The sequence below is a fragment of the Panthera uncia genome (genome assembly GCF_023721935.1).
Source record: "Panthera uncia isolate 11264 chromosome C1 unlocalized genomic scaffold, Puncia_PCG_1.0 HiC_scaffold_3, whole genome shotgun sequence".
In the NCBI taxonomy this organism is placed as follows: domain Eukaryota; kingdom Metazoa; phylum Chordata; class Mammalia; order Carnivora; family Felidae; genus Panthera; species Panthera uncia.
In genome coordinates this window covers 4,536,991-4,556,610 of record NW_026057584.1, presented here as the reverse complement: position 1 = coordinate 4,556,610, position 19,620 = coordinate 4,536,991, and the positions used below count along the sequence as shown (strand labels likewise).

At 48.5% G+C, this 19,620-nt stretch overlaps 1 protein-coding gene across 1 annotated transcript in view; it reads right to left on the bottom strand.

The window, feature by feature from the left end:
* The window catches only part of IQCA1 (IQ motif containing with AAA domain 1), a 147,056-nt gene that overhangs the window by 62,610 nt on the left and 64,826 nt on the right, over window positions 1-19,620 (bottom strand). Inside the window, exons 9-10 of the mRNA XM_049614464.1 lie at window positions 13,904-14,029; window positions 5,189-5,264 (exon numbers count right to left, since the gene is read on the bottom strand). Coding sequence (XP_049470421.1) covers window positions 5,189-5,264; window positions 13,904-14,029 — 202 coding nt within the window. The remainder of the gene's footprint in view (window positions 1-5,188; window positions 5,265-13,903; window positions 14,030-19,620) is intronic.

The following is a 19,620-nucleotide window of genomic DNA, read 5'->3' as shown; positions in this document are numbered from 1 at the left end:
CGGGTCAGGTGATGGCTCCATGTGGGGAGAAAGGCGCCCGTGTGGGCAGGTGAGGGTGTGAATGAATGGGCAGAGGCTGAGAAACCTTCCCAACCTCCGTCTCCCCTATGGGCACAGACTGGGGATCTGAGCCTGTATGGGGGGTGTCCCCCTGACACAGCTGCCTGAGAAGGGAGGGACAGTCACAGTCACAGTCACAGACAGGAACATATGTCTGGGTGCCGCGGAGACCAAGAGGTGTCAACCGTGAAGACAGAGGGCAGAGCAGGTGCCTGGAGAGACACCTGGGCAAACCAATGAGAAGGGAGTCAAATGAATCACAGGGGCCCGAGGTCGGCCAAAGAGGTGAGAGACGAAGGAAGGACACGGTGGTGGGACCCGGGAAAAGCTGCAGATCCCGAAGAGAAGGACAGCAGGGCCAGAACACGTTGGCCCGTGACTCAAATCTGGCCAAGGGGCAAAAAACTTGCCCGAGGGCTTTGTCTGTCCCATGCCTGTCCGGCCCTCGTGGCGGGTCAAGTGGAACCCCCACGTGACCACTCATTGGCTCTTCATCCGCCTTATCGACAAGTCCTACTTCCTGAGGGGAGACGGACCTTGCAGGACAACTGTGCCCAGAGCTAAGCAGGAGCGATGGAGGCCTGAGGGCCAGTGAACATCAACACGTTCCAACACGTTCCCAAAGCGATCAGTCGGGACCCCGCGGACGGGAAAAGTGTACAGGAAGGTGGGACAGGGAAACGCAGCTCCAGTTTTCCAAGTGTGTTAGCCCCAGGCTGGAGACCCTGCGGTGCTCCCAGCGGTTGGCGTGGGCACTTCTGGAGGCAGAAATGGTCACCGCAAGATGTTGTCATGAGCAGGCTGGGCAGGCCCACCACACTCCCTGGCCGTACCGTGGGAGTACAGAGCATGGGCCAGAGCAGAGCCTGTCTGGAATCCGGGTCCAGCGAGGGCTCTCAGCCTTCCCAGCCTCCCACCTGGGAATCGAGGGGAGTGCACAGGCACGACTCTGCCGGTCGCTGGCTGGCCAGGGTCTCTGCCACGCGTTCTGCAAATTTGGGGGGACAGACTTTGGAAAACGAGGGTGACGATAAGACCCCAATTTCTTCTGGGGTGGCTACTGTAGACGTACAGGAGATAGACAAGAACTAAGTCACACAGACGGAGCAGTTTTCACAGAGCTGAGTCACCTCGGTGTCTTTCCCCATCAGGGTGGCCGTGTGACGGGTGGCCCTGCTTTTAGAGCAGAGATGATGGCAAGGAATGATGGGTCCGGGACGGGTTTGGCACGTGTCTCCCGGATGCCTGCCCGGCAGAGGGTGACCCCAGAGGTGAGGACATCGTGGGATGCCATCACCCGGGCGGGGCAGGTGACCAGGAGTTCACACTCCTTTGAAGACCAAGAGGGAGAAGACCCAAAACAGACTGACGGAGGCCACTTGTGGCAGCAGTGGGCACACAGGAAGTTGCTGGAAAGCTAGGAGCTGAGCTTTTATTGTTTTAAATAATCAATCCTGCGACTGAGTGCCAGCCCAAGAGGCCCATCCTGCGTTTCACAGTTAGGGAATGAAAAATACGCATTGCATACGTGATCTAGATCAGCCCATTGACGTGTTTTGTTGTTTTCAGTCAGTCCTAATTTGGAAGTTTATTCTTAGCCCCCGACCTCCCTACAAGGTGGGTTTTGTGGCTGGCGTGTGTGTGTGTGTGTGTGTGTGCCCAAGGCACATCTACTTCTTCATCTGAAGGTAACTGTTCCTTCTCAGTGCATTTTCTGAAATGTTCATGAGCTTAAAGCTTCAAAATGTAAGAATATATAAATGCTTCTTCTTAAGTGTTTGAAATTGCAAACTTTCCCCCTTGAAAGTCCTAGAAGAGGCTTAAATGTGTCAAAACGTGCCAACCACTGATAACTCTTGTCTCACGGGTGTCCCCCTCGCACGATCATTAAATCTCCAACAACAAAACTCACCTGTTTCATTAAGACATTTTAAAGCGAAATAGCTTTGTTATCGCCAGGAAGCTACTGTGCTGTTTTTCACTAGACAGGCTTACTAAACTCTGGGAGCAGCAGCGTTAACTAAAGAAAGAGACACAGAACATTGAACAGAGAGGAACACGAGGTGATTATTTATGGAAAAGCAATGGCACCTCGTAACAAATTCTCATTCTGGGCTTGTCACTGTGGTTCGCAAGTAAACGGGCGCTTAGTGCCGAGTTCACCTCCACCGCCATTCGAATGGTCCTGGTTTTGCGCAGAAACTTTGCTTTTCTCATGACACTTTTGCACAGGGCACTCTCAATCCCTTCAAGAATTTCATGGACATTTACAAATGCAGGAAGCTATTCAGGGCCCTCAAAGCACAACAACTGCCCCAAGAGCTTTCATCCTGGGAATGTGAAAAGCAGTCGGGTACAGTTTCTCACATGGGGGTGGGCAGTGATTAAAATGCTAATGTTTTATTTGAAAAGGAAAACCTTTGATTTTTGAGAAAAGAATTCTAAGATGAAGACATTGAATTTCTTTCAGTTACCAGAGACCTGGCAGATGACACAGGAAACGCCACAAATCCAGAGAGGAAAATGGGACTTCACGGTTCCTCTCCCAAGTGACCGCGGCTTGGGCTTTTTTTTTTCCCCCAGCCTTAGAGGAAACAGATATTATACAAACAGCGTCACGGAAACAGATATCACACAAACGGCGTGGAAAGTCTCAAGAGCTTTCCTGAGTGGGTCGGCAGGTACCAAGACTTGGCTTCCCACGGCAACGTTCGATTTCCCCCATGTTAACGTTTGCTTATATCAAAATCATACACCCACATCGTTTTAGACAAAGTCGGAGAATAGGGAAAGGATTATAAGCAAAAAGCTGTCTGACCCTGCCTTCCGGTGACACTGCCCAATGGCATTCATTCCTTCATTTAAAAAATGCGTTGAACAGATTCAGATTTATCCACAAATGTGATTTACTCGTAGGTTATTTAATTCAGAACTTGACTGAGCCTGATTATGGGGCAGGCTCTGCTATCAGACTAGGCAGACGGTGGAAGGCCCTGCCTTCTGGGACCCGCGTCCTCCTGTGGGGAGACAAGGAACACCCACATCCACGTCAGATGGAGGTAGGGAAAGCAGGTTGGGGACAGGGTGAGGCTGGAGACTGTTACCCGACATGGGGCTCAAGGAAGGCCTGCAGGGACCAGCATTCCGGGCAAGGGGAACCCCCAGCACAAGGTCTCTGGGGAGGGAGGGACTGGCCTGCTGGTGGCAGAGCACAGGGCCCACGAGAGGAGGGTGCGAGGCCATCTAGCTGCTTCTCTGTTGTTCTGTGTCTGTAATGTGCACATACTGCTGTTTTTTGGTTTATTAGTTTCAGACTTGAGCCCCCGACCTCCTGTTATGGCAGATGAGGGGTTGGCTATCTCTCACCTTCCTTTCCTTCCCCCTTATTTTCTCCTGATAGTTAATTTCGGAGGAGAAGAGAACCAGGCCTCCCAAATGCCGAGGGAAATGGTCCCGCTGAGCCTAAGTGTAAGACACTATTTAGATGTATTGGCCCCTAGAGCCGCCCTGCGGTAGCTCCTTCTCCAGACACCCTGAAGGGCGGGCTCCACCCAAAAGAGAGAGTGACAATCCTGAAAGGTGAAGGGAGGCCCAGGATGACAGGTGACAGGGCTCCAAGAGGGGGGACTTCAGCAGAACACGAGGGGGCAAATTATCTGATGCGTTGCAAGTTGCGAACAGTGCTCTCGGAGGCTGGGGATAGACATGCAGAGTAGGACCAGCGGGGGTGGCATAAAGGCCAAAAGAAACGTCCCCAAGTAGCAGCTGTTGTTGCAGACACACCGAGTTCTGGTGGCACCCACAGCTGGCCCGTGACCCAGCAGTGTGACGCGCGCGCTTCCTAGGTCTCCAGGGAGGCCTTGGATGCTGCTGCTGCCGGCCTAAGTTGCGGAAGCCGCTCGCTCTAGGCCACTGTCCCCACCCATCCACCTCCACCACGCCCGGTGTTTCTGATGGTGATTGCTCTGCACTGCGGTTTGTAAAGGACTTGATGACTTCTCAAACTGGGGGGGGAGGGGCAGAGGCTCCTTCTCACAGGGGGATGGCTTTGTTTGCTCCCCCTGGTTGTCGGGAAGAGAAGATGAGAAGGGCACAGAAAACACAAAGCCTCGCGTGTCTTGGGCACCTAATAACATGACGGGGTTACTGCCTTGACCTCCTCCCTCCCCGATCAAAGTGGATGCCAAATCCTGTGGACGCCACCTTTCCCCCCAAGCTTCCGCCTTCGTTCAGCATCCCACGCGGCGTGGGACCCTCGCCACTGGCGGTAAGTGAGAGAATTTCGGGTGGCGCATGGACGTTTTTATTTCATGTGACTAGCATCTCCAACCCGAAATGACATTCGGGTTGCTGGCCAGGATGAGGCTCAATTTATCGCAGGGTAAAACCCACAAGTCAATGAAAAAAAGGTGGTAAGTAAATAATAGGACCAGTGCTGTCCGGACAAGACCAGAAGTGGGAAGGAACCACGGGCATGGCCGATGCTCGCAAAAACTCGACTTCACAAGCTTACTGCATTTTTCAGGAATTACCGAAGGGCACCAATGACCGGGGTCATGCTGACGGGTCATTCTGTGTTGGGGATTCATCCTGAGGGCGGAGGGGAACCAAAGGAATTGGGTAATTGTTCTTGTAGATTGTACCAGAAATGCTTGAAAGACGAATTCATACAGGTGCAGGTCTAGTCAGATTATCGCTGGGCTAATTAGGCTGAACAGTGGACAGAAGAATTATGTGTGGGTTTCTGGAGCACCTGTCTTGGTCTAACAGGATTAAAACATTTTACTGGACACACGGTATTGATTTTCTTCATTGAAACGGTCCAGGACAAATCCCTTTCATTCCCAGCAAGAGGACGTTCAGCTGAAGTCCCAGGGGTTCAAAACCAGCATGGAGGTTTAGAGATTATGTTCTCGTGGTATTCATATCTGGCTCTTTTACTGATTCGATGCCTTTTAAGCGACTCAAAGGAATTTTGCAGTAGAGACAGACAGAAGATCTGGGCTATGAGCCGCATGTTTTCAGCCTCTCATGACTGAGCACCTCATTCTTCCCCACCCAGGCAGGGTGCTAGGGCTGGGGGTCATGCTGGGTGGACAGGGTGACACGCATATTCTCCTAAACCAACCTTTGTATATGTTATTTCCTTCCTCCATCGTAGGAAGAAAGACACTCGGTGACATTTTCCACCCCTCATCTTCTTCCTGTTAAAGAAGAATGGTATTTTGGTTAATTACAGCCCCACTTTATCTGTTGAGACTAGAAATACAAGTGCACACATCCTGGTGACTGGGCTACGATAAGGCACACAGGCTCCTTCCTAGGTTATGAGCAAAGGTCCAGCCCCTTGCCCACCCACCTGGGCAGTGTTCCAGCTGGCCCGTCTGAGCAGGCAGTGCTGTGTCCACAAACTGGGTGTGGATGATTCTAGAAACTGAGCCCATCCCAGGGTCATTGGATGGAGCCTTGTGTTGGGCTCCATGCTGAGTGTGGAGCCTGCTTGGGATTCTCTCTCCCTCTCCCTCTGCCCCTCTACCCTGCTCATGCATGCCCTCTTTCCCCCCACCTCTAAAAAAATGGGGGTATGCATTCGGCATATACCTCTTAACATATAGGTTCAAATGTCAGATTGGTCACTCAGTGGCTATCAGATAATCTGATTATTTTTTTAGGGTCTGTGTCCTCAGGGTAGGGGTGGGGGTAGGGTTACTGTGATTTGGAAGAGACTGATTATTTCCCACTCAACGGATTTTAGACCCACAACTGAAAATCAGCCCAAGAGCTCTCATTGCTACTAACTGTATTTTAAAATAAAAAGGCACCAAAATAATATGAGAGCTCTTTGCAAAAAAATTAAGCATCTCATAACTATTTTCAAGCTTGAAGGTAACTGAGGATGCCATTTTACTTTTCTGCTCACACTGTTCTCTCATTTCCATGGAGATTCAGAATCAAAATGACTCCTGCCTTTTCAGGCTTCAGACTGCTGTTCCTTCTTACATAGAAGGTATTCAGCCCATCTGAGATAACCCACAATGTGAAGTCAAAAAATGGGTAGCTGTGTTCTAAGTACATCGGTCCTGATTTTCTCTGGTGGCACCTATGCTTAATTTTTGTCAGAAAAGTTGTCCTGGCCATTATGATGGTGGTAAGAAATATGCCACGTTTCTCACAACGACCCTCCAAACCGCCAGCTGATGTCCTCCCCCGAGGCCCCTGACCACCGTCCGGGCTCCACACCTACAAGCGATGCTTTCCCAGCGGGGGCCCTCTTTGCCGGGAAGCCCTTCTTACCTCTGTGCACCCGGCTCAGCTCCTTGCCCTTTAGGAAGACTTAACTCAGGGAAAAGCCCAGCTTTCTCAGCCTCCAGAGGGTTAACTTAAATACTCCTCTTTGTCCCTAACCTTTATCCTGACTTCAGCATCCCATTTCAGGATGCCACAATTAATGGTCACTAGAAACATGCAGCGTACATCGATGCCTAAAGAAGTGTCTGGAAGGATGTACACCACCATGTTAATGATGATGGGTGACGGGTTCCACGCGACCTTTGCTTGTTTCTCTCTCTTTTTTTCTTTAAATCAATAACCCGATTTCTCCTCCTCTACCCTGAACTTGTGGTGCTTGAGTGATAATTGTTATATATTGCTTGATGGGGGTAATTAGATGAGCATTCAGGGGGATGGGTCTGGGAAAACCAAGTCCTAGGGCCAGCAAAGGACTATCCAGGGATTCTCCTGTCTTTATTTCTGATGCTGAATGGAAGGAATCTCCGTTATCTTTCTGGAAACTCGCATTATGGGAAATCAGGGTCCAGTAAAAATGCTCAACCTGAATTATTCTGGTTGATTCAATCAATCAATCAATCAATCAGTCAATCAAGCATCAGTCTGGTCCCGTCTTCTGGTTCAGCGGGTAGCGGTAACCATCGAACCCTGCACCGGTCCCTGTGTGGCTGTCTGTCCTTCTGCCGGCTGAGCAGAGTCACGTGGGTTTTAAGCCTTCTTGATGGAGGCCATTTGGGTGAAATGGTTTTCCTCCCCTTCACACTCTCCTCACCCCTGAAACCCTTTGCTTCTCCTGGCTTCTCCCCCAGCATTCTTTGCTGCAGAGAACCCTGGCCTTACTCTATTGGGCAACATCTCTTCCCTGCCTGCCGCCCTGGGACCTCCCCCAGCCCACACCATGGGTGCATTCCCTCCGTCCCTGAACACTTAGCTCTATCCCTTCGTAAAATCCTTTCTCGACTTTATTGATCATTTGGCAATTTCCTTAAGAAGTATGTATATGAGCTGCCCTCAGGTCTCAGCCCGAGTCCATCCGCTGCTGGTGATCTGCCTTCTGCACCTGCTGGCCTGCGCTCCTCTGTAGCCGAAGGAGCTCTGCGTCCATCAACGCACCTTTTCCTCAAGCATCCTCCTTGGCTTTTCTGGAACATTCCACACAGTGGTTCCCACCCTTCAAAGAACCTCCTGACTTGTCTCCATCATATTATTAGTTCTCACTTCTCACGGTAGCCGGGCGGAGGGGACAGAAGGAGAACCTTCCTTTCGTCCTTCCAGAAACTCACACAGTTGGAAAAGGAAATGGCAGCCTCACTGTCTCCAGGGTGCCGAATGTCTCCCTCCTCCCAGGCTGCTGCCTTCTCTCACTGGTTTCCCCTCTTCCTCCTGCCCTCCTCTGCGGACGCCATCCAGATTCTCCAGCTTAACCCCACACTGGTCTTCCCACAGCCCATCCATTCTCCTGTCCTCGATGGGGGCTTTCTGTGCAGGGGGGCCTCTTGAATCTTGCCAGAGTTTGCCTGGAATTTCCACTAACCATGTGATGCATCCGCGTGGGTGTCCCACCCTCCAATCTGTGTCATTCTGAAGCCAGCTCCTGGCTTTCCGTACCTCATCCTCTGTGGCATCTCAGCGAAGACACTTGGCGTCCACCTCGACTCCTGACCTCCCTCTCGTCCTCCAACACTGAGCCCAGGCCAGTCGCCCTTCTTGATGTCTCTAGCATCTGGTGCCTCTTTGTACCCCACTGCCTCCTTCCAGCACCTTCAGGTGAACATCCAGCATTCCTTTGGAAAGAACCACCGCCCAGCTCTTGAGCCCCAAGCACTGTTTGGGTGCTGATCGGAGTCCTGGTTTCATCAGGTCGCTGGCTGCTGGGGTGGGTGACAGGTGGCAGAACGGCGGGACAGGAGGAGGCAGTGGCGGCCACGAGGCTGTTGTGGTTCCCCCACCCCAGGGATGGGGAGACCCAGGCAGACCTGGGCTATGAGCGTGAGCTCCTGAAAGGCTGCTGACAGGCCATGTTCTCGGGGAAGCCTCCTCCGTTGTCTCCAGGGCTGGTGGACCCCTGCTCTTTTCTGAACCAGCGGCGCTTTCCTTGGCCCTTCTGCATAACCAATGATGTCTTTTCTGGAAGTGGTGATTTTTGAGCTTTTTAGATAGGAGGAAACATGAAAAAAACACACACCTCCTTCTTAGAGTGATACGCTTTCATGTAAAAGTTTACGTACAATTGCAGGGAGTCTATCCTTGGGGTCTCCGTTTCCTGGGTTACGGCTCCTGTCCCTACAGCTCGAGGCTTCTTATCTTCCTCTCTCGCTGTCCTTCAGTGGACACAGAGGATGCTCGATACAGACATTTCCACGATGACACCTTTATTCCTGATACCACCCTCCGGAAATTCACTCACTTTTACATCCTTGTGAAGGAGTACAAAATTTAGTTTGAAATACCCTAACATAATAGAAGAGGGTGGTTGGCTCCATGGTTCACTATGGAGCACCTCCTTGGGCCAAGCGGTTGGAGAAGAGGCGCTGTGGTCACGGAAAGGCTGGGTGGCCCTGCAGACAAGCAGAAGCTTCTCAAGCTAATGGTGCTGCATGTGGGTACCAGGCTCTTCCCAGGATTTAGCACGAAGTTACGTGAATGCAGAGAAGACTCTTTAGTATCACATGACCGTGTGGTCTGGGCAGGTAAAATCCATTTAAGATAGTTCCAAATGGCTTAACATATGGCTTGAAAGATAACAAAGAGAAAAGGGTTGTAAGGATGGATTGCATGGTGGTCCTTCTCTGGGTTTTTGTTTCTAAAGCCAACGTGAAGTCCACACAGACGACTGTCAAGCGAATGGCGTGATTCTGACGTCGAAAGCACGTTTGCAAAGCTTGCTGTTGGCTTGCAGAGAACGTTCTCCCGACCAGACTAGCATTGTCCTCTATTACATATTCTTAACAGGGGATGTCCTCGTCTGCAATCCTTAACGCTTTTAGAGATGATTTTTAAACCAAAGATAGAAAGGAAGACTAATTTTTTTTTTTACTGTTGAAATTTTGAGAATTCTTTATGTATTCTAGATGCTAGTTTTTTGTCAGATCTATAGCCTGCAACCATTTTCTCCTTGTTTCTTCGTCCTCTTCCCAGAGCAAAAGTTTTTTTATTTTTTTATTGCTATTTTTTTAATGTTTGTTTATTTATTTTGAGAGAGAGCGAGCGCAAGTGGGAGGGGGAGGGGGGCAGAGAGAGAAGAGGATAGAGAATCCCAAGCAGGCTCTGTGCTGTCAGTGCAGAACCTGACGTCATGAACTGGGAGATCATGACCCGAGCTGAAATCAAGAGTCAGACGCTTAACCACCTCAGCCACCCAGGTGCCCCTATATTTAAAAACAAATTTTTTATTTTGATAAAGTCCAATTTATCAATCTTTCCCTTTGTGGATATTTTTGGCATCAAATGTAAAAACTGTTTGCCCAGCGCTAGATCCTGAAGATCTGTTTTCCCTCTTTTTACCTAAAGGTTTTAGTTTTACATGTAAATACATGATCCGTGTTAATTTTTGTATAAGAAAAGGTACAAGATAGAAGTTCGTTTTCTTCTCTAGGGGATGAAACGACTAATTTTTGGAAGCTCATTTTTGAAGGTGTCTATGGTGCTTTTATGTTTTCCCTTTACTCGCGCTGGTGAAGGTGAACGAGCCATGAATCAATCTCCTTGCTTCCGTCCTTCAGCATCTCAGCAGAGAGGGTCTCCAGATGGATCCAGATAAGAAATGGAAAACTTTCATGCTTTAAGTGTTAACTTGTCTGTGACGTTTCTTGATGAAATGGTCAAGTGAATGTAGGACCACCTGCCACAATTGTTCTAAAATGCTGTGCACGATTTATGGAGGTCCACCCTGATGGCACTCTCTCTTCTCATGCCATCAGCCCTCCAGGAAATTGGAAATCCAAGCAGGGACACCCAAACCCCTTAAACTTCCTTCCGGTCATCTCCAGGTTCAAACATCTCAATATACCACAGGGACACTCACTAATCCTCAGAGTCCTGAATGACAGAGTGTCTAAGGGGAGCTCTGCCCCGCTGCACTAGGGTTGCGGGAGAGGTGTTTTGGGCAGGGCACTCTGAGACAGTCTTATGCAGATGGAGGGGACCCCAGGAAGGGGCTGAGGAGGGAGGGGAGGCAGTCATGAAAGGATGACCATGGGTATTTGTGAGCCAGGCCAGGGTGTCACCGTTCTGCTCACTATGAGCCCAGATCTTTGTACCACCAGCTGGATGTGCCTTTCCTTCCTCATCATTTTTACAAAAAATCAACAAGACAAACAGAACTCACTTCACTCACAGCCTTGTGGATGATGTCTGACTTTAAATGGGTTCTCCAATGGAGATGGACGCAAACTTCAGAGGAGCTCTGGCCCCTGGCCCACACTTGCCCTTGGGTGGAGCCTGGGCTTGCACGGACCCTGCTTCCTGTCTCCTGGGAGTCCCTGCCTGGACCTAACAGCCTCCCTGCCTCGATCACTTCCCCACCCACAGGCCATCCCAACCACGATCATGAACCACAGACCTTAGACCACAGCTTGCACAGCCTAGGTCTGCTCAAGTCACTACCCCAGGGGTGACTCTCATCTTCTCCAGAAGGTTCCGCCAAGCACCTGGAGGCCATGCTCCAGGCTTCCCCAGCCCCACACCCCACACCCTCCCTGGCCTCTGTCTTCCTTGCTCTGAAGTTGTCCTCTGGTTCTTTGGCTCAGCGTTGGCCTGGAATCCTGCCTGGAGCCCCTGACCCCCATGCAGCCTTCTGATTCACTCACCTCTAGACCTTTGTCGACAGCTCCTCTGTGGCCACATATGCTCATTTGTAGCCTTTTTATGGACTGACGAAGCTTGTACTTGTGTGATATGTTGACAAGAGTCTATTTTCCATTTGTAGAGGTGAGTGGAAATATTCAGATAATCCTCAGGTTTTTCTCTTTTTAATATGCGGTCTTTCTCAAGTTTTCTGACCATATATATGTATTGGCGATAGAGAAACTACCAGGTTTACAAAAATACCTGAGGGATAATCCCACAGCTGTGCCACCATGAAAGAGTTAGGGGTGAGTCAGCACGAACGCAAGCGAAGTCAAACCAGTTTCCCCTCTCCCCTGCCTTACTCTTGGACCAGGATGAATGCGAGATGTCTGTTTCTACAGGTCAACATGCCAGTTCTCACACACAGGAATGCTTTTAGATGCTTTGGGGTTGATTCTAAATTAAGACTCTTAAAAGTCAATACAAAAGGTCACCGGGTAGACCTGTACTTTTCATGAATAGATTCAGTTCTAAGTAGCTCTGAAGGATTTTTCCCTTCATTTCCAGCCACTTCATAAATGCTGATGGATTCAGAGTTTGCTTCCTGGTCCAAACTGTTCATCATGAAGTGACTCTTTAATTGCCAGTTAATAAAATACCTTCGCTCAACAAAGACCAGATTGTATAGCTGATAATTTCAGATTTTTTTTTTTATGGAACACGCTTCATTAACAGTGAATTTTTAATTTGCAAGTGTCAAACTCCCTAATGCATATTTAGAGCAAGAGAATGCTTAGAATAAAATTGAAATCCTTCCAATTGTCCTTATTCTCAGGCACCGCTTGAAAAGTATCTTGCAGCGTGTGGGGGGGGGGCTTTAAAAATTAACTGTAGCAAGTAAGCTCTCTTCTTCTCATTTTATTTATTTTTAAAATTTTTCTTCTGCAACACGTTAGAAGCTTTGGGACCCAAGCAGAGGAGTAAGGGACAACAGGTGGCCTCGTGGGTTGGGTTCCCTGGAAACTCTCAGATGGAGGCTGAGGGGGTGATCTACTGGGAACACCACCCACCGGGAGGGGAGCAGCCCTGGGAAGAGAACCGGATGTAGCTGAGCTGTGCTACCTCTGGACGTGAGCGGTCAGCTGACCCCACAGGGAGCCTGGGAGCTGGGACAACCCTTCAGAATGGCCCCACGGAGGGGGCTGGCTGTCCCTGGGTGGCGTGGCCTTGCAGCAGCAATTCCTGGGGCGGAATCAGATGGGTCAGCACAACATGCTGGGTAGCTGGGGACTGAGCTGGGGTTGCGGTGGAGCGTGTTGTGCCCAGAGCGAGCTGTAAGAGGTCTCTCTTCTCTTCAAAAGAAGAGCACACAATGCAACGTGGTGAAGGAGAGGGACAAAGACAGATGGGGGCAGGTTCTGTCAGCCACGGTGCCGGAGAAGGGGAGAAGAACCTGGCAGAAGGGGCAATTGTCTCCAGCTGGGTGGCTGCAATCGTGCAAGGGAGATTTTTTTTAAGTTTATTTATTTATTTGAGTGGGGGAGGGGCAGAGAGAAAGGGAGAGGGAATCCCAAGCAGTCTCCGTGCCCTCCGCGCAAAGCCCGATGTGAGGCTCGAACCCACACACCATAAGATCGTGACCTGAGCTGAAATCGAGAGTCAGACGCTTAACAGACTGAGCCACACAGGCGCCCCGTGCAAGGGATTTTTAACAAGAGGTTGGCCTTCATCACCACCACCCAGGCCTTGCATTTACGTGGAGTCTGGGTATTGTCATTGTACATCCACCAACAGTCTCCTTTCTCCCTGCTCATAGTTTCTGACTCCTTGGTCCCATCACTTGTCCTGGACTATGCAGCCTGCCCCGTGTCTCCCCTGAATCCACCTTTTGGAACAGGAGGAGTGTGGCCGCTGCTACCTGAGCAACAGCTGGGTCTCTGCCCCTGGACAGGGTCACAGACGGACCATCACCCTTGAGGATCCGTTCTCTTGAGTCGACTGAGATCAGGGTTTTGGTCAGCTGTGAAGAAGGAACTGTCTATGCAGAAATGCTTCTTTGAACATAATCACGCTTCAGGATGATGCCAGCTTCCAGCCTGAGCTCCGCCCCCCATAGAAGGAGTTTCTGCTGGGAGAACACTGCCCTGGGCGCCCACCTCTCCATGTGCTTGAAGGTGAAGACCCCGCCAGTTACCCGCCCCAAGATAGCAGCACCTGGTGAATCCAGGCACGGCCACCACCTTCCCCCTTGCACGAGGGGAGGCCTGGCCCAAAGTGACACTGTTTGAACTCTGATTTCCTTTGGATAGTAAGAAGGAAAAACTCCCATTAAAATGTAGCCACCACGTCAACGTGAAGGGATAAATTTGAACGAACACACTTCGGTTAAAGCAGTTAAGATTATTTTGACTTTGCAGTGGTCATCTGGTTCGTCAGCATCTTTCCTGATGTCTACCTTTGAGGAAAGACCGGAGGGATCACTGATTTTGAGGAGTAAAAAATTCAAAGGTATCCCATGCATGAATAAATACGTACAGGGTCCGAGTCCCTGAAACCACTCTTTATCCTAATATTTATTTACTACAAGTCACAGAGAGGATGGTGACGGGTGATGGAGCAAGCATAAAAAAAATACTGAAAAACAGTTGGTAGGAAAGAACGGTTGCCTAGGAAACGAATGTCTGCCATCTCCGGAGGGGACCAAGCCGCGGATTCAAAGCAAAAAAAGTCACTTAAAAGAAAATTTCTAAAATTCCAAATTCCTTACCTTGCTTTTTTCCCTTGTGCTTTTCTTTTCCTTATCTTCCTTAGGTTTCTTGGGTTTCTTTGCCTTCTTTTTATTCTTTTTGTTTTTCTCCTCCTCTTCTTGGCTTGCAAGAATATCTTCAGTAACCTGGTAAGGAACACAAAATGAGCATCGTGCTTTAATGGAGCCCCATCGGGATGAGGACTGTTTTTCCCGTCTGGAGGAAGTATGTGTGCTGATCAGTGGCCCCTCCCTCCTTGCCTTGCTCTGGGGCCCAAGGCAGACCCTCGTGGGGACATTGCTGGCTGCTGGCTGCCTCTGGCTGGATTTATCGGGCAGCCGTCGGATCTTGCGGGCGGTTGAAAGGGAGGCTGGACATTTCTGAACCCAGTCCCGACGCAGGGGAGCTCACGGCTTCCTAGTGCCAGACCTGCTCACACTTTCCCCAGTGGAGCTGAGGCTACCTTGGTTTCCTGCCTGGACTCCATGGGACAGGCGCCCTTCCAATAACTTTTCTTTTCTTTTTTTTCTTTAATTTTTTATGAAAAATTTTGAAAAAAATATTTTGAGAGAGAGAGAGAGCGCGCGCGAGCAGGGGAGGGGCAGAGAGACAGGGAGAGAGAGAATCCCAAGCAGGCTCTACACTATCAGCACAGAGCCCGATGAAGGGCTTGATCCCATGCACCGTGAGACAGGCTCCAGGCGCTGAGCTGTCAGCATACAACCCGACCGGGGGCTTGAGCTCACGAAACTCGAGATCATGACCTGAACCGATGTTGGACACTTAACCGGCTGAGCCACCCAGGTGCCCCTCATGATTGGTTTCTTTCACCTGTGACTTCATTTCTATTTCCTACAGTGACAAAACCCCATTTATTCTTCCCAAATTTTCAATATCTTTTAAGAAGTACCTGGTTCACATCAGATTAGCTTCATCGGAGAATTAGTAAAGGTTTGTGAAAAATCACACAATCCCTTCTGTACAACAGATGTTTGCTGAGCTCCCATTTGCTGTGGCCGAGAGCCATGAATTCTGGGAGATGTGAGGGTGCCGGTGATAGGACCCATTTCCTGTTAGACCCTGGGGCTCCGCCCATCACTGGTCATGTGACCGAGACAAGTGGCATGACATCCCTGGGACCTAGTTTCCGAGTTTCATTTTCTGAAGTGAAGTCGGTACTCGCGTCCATTGCATGTATGATAAACCAGGCATGGTCCTAAGAGCGGCACAAAGACGAACTCATTTACTGCTAAATGCAGCCCAGGGATGGGAGCTGTCGCCAACCTGTTTTATCGGTAAGAGAACAGGGCACAAAGAGTTCAGTCATGTGGCCAAGGACACACAGCTGGGGGGTGCAGAGCTGGGATCCAAAGAGGCACTAACCGGGATGAATTTCACAACATAGAAAGGAACGAGGCGAGGTGTGCCCAGCGTATGTCGATTTATCCTATCGTACAAAACGCATATAGTTCAATAAAAAAAAAAAAATAATACTCTCCAGTTTCAGGATCCATACATATGTCGTCCAAGCAAAAAAGACATATGAGGGAACTCCCAATGCCAAATTGAGGACAGTGGTTTCTTCTGGACGGCAGGGTATGCAATTAAACCAAAAGGCTAGTAGCATTTCACCTCTACTACGTCGTACTAAGTCATCCTCCTGGGACCAGGGCTGCTTGTTACGCCTTATTAGTGATTTACGACGCTGCTGACGTTTATTTTCTAGTATTATATTTTTGTTATTTATACCTACGTGGCTTTTAGGAGCTTAGTTCAAACCTTTAAAAATATAAACGATACAGCTTTATTGTGAACCAAGCAGGATATTCTGGTCCCATCTGGACTTAAAAACACCACCACCACCACGGTCATTGGTCATGTACCCTACTTCCCTCTATCCAGAGGTCTGCCCGTCCCCTAGGCTCTAGTGAAGCTCTCGGTGGGATGAGGCTCACAGAAAGGGTGCTGGGGAGGGTGAGAGGTGACGTATGTGTTGCACACATTATATGGTCATAAAAAGGGTGTCTTTGGATGGAATTAAAAGTCTCTTGTCCAAGTAGCAAAGTTTTCCTTGGGGATCAGGCTCGCCTCAACTCAGAGACCCAAATCATGGCCGCTCAGGACTTTTACGTTTGGAGCACTTATGGAGCACGAATATTTTTTTTGGTCCTTGGAAGTCTGGAAGCTTTCAGAAACGTAAAGACAATTTTCAAAAAATAGCCCGACGTATAAAATGTGAGCGGCTATACAAAATGGTGAAATCCTTATTTGTGGAACATACAATTCAGTGTATCTTTGAAAGCCTTTTCCATTGTATTATTTATTTCCTCCATATCCTTAGTTATTAATTTGATGAATAAATACATTCACATGGCCCACAATTCAAGAACGACAGAAGAGCATGTAGTGAAATGTTCCATTCCCATGCTGTGAGCCAGTCAGCTTTCTAAAGCCAGCCTCAATTCCTTGGAGATACTTCTGGAGACATTTTATATAGCTGTATGCAAATATATGTGCACACACACACACACACATTGCTGTGTTATGTTTGCCAATGGTGTGAAATGGTGTGTGATTGGAGTTTGTCTTTTTTTTAAGCCAATGTCGGATTTATTTTGTTCTTGGTTTTTTCTTTTTTTTTTTTTAAGGTTTTTTTTTTTGAGTGAGAGAGACTGTATGTGCTTGAGAGTAGGGGGAGAGGGTAGAGCGAGAGAAAGAAGAGAGAGAGAGAGAAGGAGAGAGAGAGAGAGAGAATCTTAAGCAGGCCCCCTGCTCAGCCTAGAGCCCGACGTGAGGCTTGATCCCCTGAGCCTGGGATCATGACCTGAGCCAGAATAAAGAGTTGGGTGCTCAACCAACTAAGCCACCCAGGTGCCCCTCCTCTTGAGTTTCGACCCTAGCAAAATCTTCGAAAGTACACAAATGTGTACACAGGTATACACACAAACACATAATATAAACATAGACTGGTCATTCTATACAAACGTCAGTGTATCGTCCCCAGTGTCCTTGTGAGCTTCTCTCCTGATAATGTCCTGGCCGTCCTTCCTTCGCAGTGCGTAAAGGGCTTCCTTGTTCTTTTTTTTATAGGTGTAGTGTCGATTATCTGGCTGTTCTCCCACCGATGGAGTTAGGTTGCTCCCCATTGTTTGCTTTCACTAGCAATGTTGCACGAGTAAGTGCATGCACATATCATTTGGCAGGTGTGTGGGCCTATCTGCAGGATGAGTTCCTAGTAGGCTGGGTCAAGGGTATGTCCATTTGTAATGCAGTCCCACTGCCCCCATCAGGCTGCCAACTTCTACTCTGCCAGCAGTGCAAGGGGGTGCTTCTTTCCTTGTATGCTCTGACATGGTGTGGCCCCGTGTATTTATGTTTGCTACCCGAACGGCTGAGAAAATGGTATGTCACTCGAGTTGTTCTCGATAGCAGTGCTGAATTTATCTTGCTCACGCTCTTCAACTTTAGCAAAACCTCCCGAAGTCAGAAGGACCCTTTGTTCCTTTGCTAAGGCAGCCGCCATGTTTTCAGGAAACTGTGGGGCCCGAGGGCCAAATCTGGCCCCACCACCTGGTTTCTTTCACAATAATATAATATATCATAATGTAATTTTTTTGAGGCATGTTTCACATAGCATGTATTCACACATTCCAAGGGTACAATTCAATTGTTTTTAGTGGATACACCAAGTTGTGCAACCATCACCATGAATCCGATTTAGAACATTTCCATCACCCCAGTGTGAGCCCCTCATGTCTGTGGTCAGTCCCTTTGCTTTTCCTTCACCCCTTGACAGGCAAATGCTAATCTCCTCCCTGCCTCCATACAGTCACTTTATCTGGATGTTTCCTGTAAATGGAATCATATAATGTGTGGTCTCTCATATCTGGTTCCTTTGCGTTTGCATCATGTTTTCGAGGTCTACCCATGTTGCGGTGTATCTCAATTGATTTTTCCTTTTTTATCGCCAAATAATATTCCTTGGCATGGACGCACCACATCTGTCCTATCCAGTTACCGCATGATGGATATTTAAGTTGTTCCAAAGTTTTGGCTATTATGAATAATAGTCTCATGAATGTTCATACATAAACTTTTTTGTGTGGACATATTTTCATTTCTCTTGGATAGAAGCCCGAGAGTGGGCTGCTGGGTCATTTGGCATGTTTATATTTAACTTTTTTTAAAAAGTAGGCTTCAGGGGTGCCTGGGCGGCTCAGTCAGTTAAGTGTATGGCTTTGGCTCAGGTCATGATCTCACAGTTCATGAGTTCGAGCCCCGTGTCGGGCTCTGTGCCGACAGCTCAGAGCCTGGAGCCTCCTTCAGATTCTGTGTCTCCCTCTCTCTGCTCCTCCCCAGCTCAGGCTCTGTCTGTCTCTCTCTCAAAAATAATAAATAAAAAAAAACCTTTAAAAAAAAACTAGTGAAGTAGGCCTCATACCCAGTGTGGAGCCCAATGAGGGGCTTGAACTCAGGATCCTGAGATCAAGATCTGAGCTGAGATCGAGAGTTGGACGCTTAACAGACTGAGCCACCCAAGCGCTCCTATATCTAACCTTAAAGAAACTGACAAACTTTTCTCAAAGTGGCTCCACCATTTTCTGTTCCTACCAGCACCACAGGAGGGTTCCCTTTTCTCTGCACCCGCAACATTTGTTATTGTCTGTCCTCTTGATTGTCACCATCCTAGTGGGTAGGAAATGGTCTCATTGCAGGATTTATTCATTTATTTATTTATTTATTTATTATTTATTTAAAGTTTAGTTAACATACAGCGCAATATTGGTTTCAGGAGTGGAATTCAGTGACTCATCACTTACATACAACACCCAGTGCTCGTCATTACAAGTGCCTTCCTTAATGCCCATCGCTGATTTAGCCCATCCCCCACACACTTCCGTCCATCAATCCTCAGTTTGTTCTCTATCATTGAGTCTTCTGTGGTTTGTTTCCCTCTTTTTTCTCCCCCCCCTTTCCATATGTTCATCTGTTTTCTTTCTCTCTTTTTTTTAATGTTTATTTATTTTTGAGAGAGAGACACACAGAGTGTGAGCAGGAGAGGGGCAGAGAGAGAGGGAGACACAGAATCCGAAGCAGGCTGCAGGCTCCGAGCCGTCAGCACAGAGCCCGATGCAAGGCTCAAACTCACGAACCGTGAGATCGTGACCTGAGCCGAAGTCGGACGCTTAACCGACTGAACCACCCAGGCGCCCCTCATCTGTTTTACTTCTTAAGTTCCACACATGAGTGAAATCATACGGTACTTGTCTTTATCTGACTTCTGACTGACCTATTTCACTTAGCATAATACATTCTAGCTCCATCCATGTCATTGCAAATGGCAAGATTTCATTCTTTTTGTTGGCTGAGTAATATTCCATTGCATATATCTATATGCCACATCTTCTTTATCCATTCATCAGTTGATGGACATTTGGGCGGTCTCCATAGTTTGCCTATTGTTGATAGTGCTGCTCTAAAACATTGGGGTGCACGTATCCCTTCAAATCTGTATTTTTGTAACTTTTGGGTAAATATCTAATAGTGCACTGGCTGGATCTTAAGGTAGTTCTATTTTTAGTTTTTTTGAGAACCCTCCACACTGTTCTCCAGAGTGGCTGTACCAGTTTGCATTTCCACCAGCAGCTCAAGAGGGCCCCCCTTTCTCTGTATCCTTGCCAACACTTGTTGTTTCTTACGTTGTTAATTTTAGGCATTTGGACAGGTGTGAGGTGGT